The 1,345-nt window shown below is 53.8% G+C and overlaps 1 protein-coding gene across 1 annotated transcript in view; it reads left to right on the top strand.

Annotated features, from left to right (window-relative positions):
- LOC119598372 overlaps positions 1 to 961 on the top strand; it is a 1,436-nt gene extending 475 nt beyond the window's left edge. The window contains exons 2-3 of the mRNA XM_037948019.1: positions 1 to 529; positions 757 to 961. The exon at positions 1 to 529 is cut by the window's left edge and continues 280 nt beyond it. Of these exons, the coding sequence (XP_037803947.1) occupies positions 1 to 529; positions 757 to 961 (734 nt within the window). The remainder of the gene's footprint in view (positions 530 to 756) is intronic.
- Positions 962 to 1,345: the final 384 nt, after the last annotated feature.

Below are 1,345 nucleotides of genomic sequence, written 5' to 3'. Positions count from 1 at the left end.
TGAAGTCACTCGCTGCACTCAAAGCCAAGAACGACGCCCAACGGATCGTTCGGCGCTGCGCAAATGACCACTGGCTCAACCTTTGTGAGAGTATCCAGCTCTCTGCTGACTGCGGCAATATTCGTGGCCCAAGCGTAAACAAGATCGCGCCCCTGAAATCAACTGCCGGCGACATCATAACAGACCGCAGCAAGCAGATGGAGAGATGGGCTGAACACTACCAGGAGCTCTACTCAAGAGAGAACGTGGTCACAGCCGCAGCTGCCGAGAACACCGCCAGCTTGCCTGTCATGGAGGAGCTGGACGCTCCACCCTCCGCAGATAAACTGAGCAAGGCCATCGACTCCCTAGCCTGCGGCAAAGCTCCAGGAAAAGATGGCATCCCACCCGAAGTCATCAAGGTGGGAAAGAAGACTGCTCTCCTTCACCATCTGCACCAGCTGCTGCAGCAGTGCTGGGAAGAAGGAACTGTGCCCCAAGAGATGCGCGACACCAACATCATCACTATACAAGAACAAGGGCGACTGCAGTGACTGTAACAACTACTGTGGAATATCCCTCCTCAGCATTGTTGGGAAGGCCTTCGTCCGTGAAGTCCTCAACAGACTGCAATTGCTCGCAGAGCGTGTATACCACGAGCGGGAAGATCAACCATATTATCTTCTCCCTATGACAGCTCCAGGAGAAATGCCGCGAAAAGAGGCGACCGCTTTACATCGCATTTATTGATCTAACCAAGGCCTTCGACCTCGTCAGCAGGAACGTACAGTACGATGGTTCCTCCTCGGACCCATTTTCAATCAAGAACGGGGTGAAACAAGGGTGCGTACTCGTTCCGACACTCTTCGGAATCTTCTTCTCTTTGCTGCTGTCCTACACCTTCAGCCAGTCAGAGGACGGAGTGTACATTCACACCAGAAGCGACGGCAGCCTCTTCAAACTTGCCCCGCCTCCGAGCTAAGACCAAAGTGCGGCAGGTACTCATACGAGAGATGCTCTTCGCTGATGATGCAGCACTGACGGCACACTCTGAAGATGCATTGCAGCGACTCATCAACTGCTTCGCGCATGCATGCAGAGAGTTTGGCTTGACCATCAGCCTAAAGAAGACTAACATCCTGGGCCAAGATGTGAGCAGTAACCCAAGCATCACCATTGGTGATTACATCCTCGAGGTCGTCGAGGACTTTACGTACCTAGGCTCCACCATCTCCAGTAGCTTCTCCCTGGACGCCAAACTCAACAAGCGCATCGGCAAGGCGGCAACTGCCACGGCTCGCCTGGCAAAGAAGGTCTGGGACAACAAGAAGCTGACCACCAACACCAAAATGAAGGTGTACCAGGC

Source organism: Penaeus monodon, chromosome 41 (genome assembly GCF_015228065.2).
Source record: "Penaeus monodon isolate SGIC_2016 chromosome 41, NSTDA_Pmon_1, whole genome shotgun sequence".
Taxonomy (NCBI): domain Eukaryota; kingdom Metazoa; phylum Arthropoda; class Malacostraca; order Decapoda; family Penaeidae; genus Penaeus; species Penaeus monodon.
The sequence above is the reverse complement of the archived record's forward strand: the minus strand, read 5'-3'. Positions and strand labels throughout refer to the sequence as shown.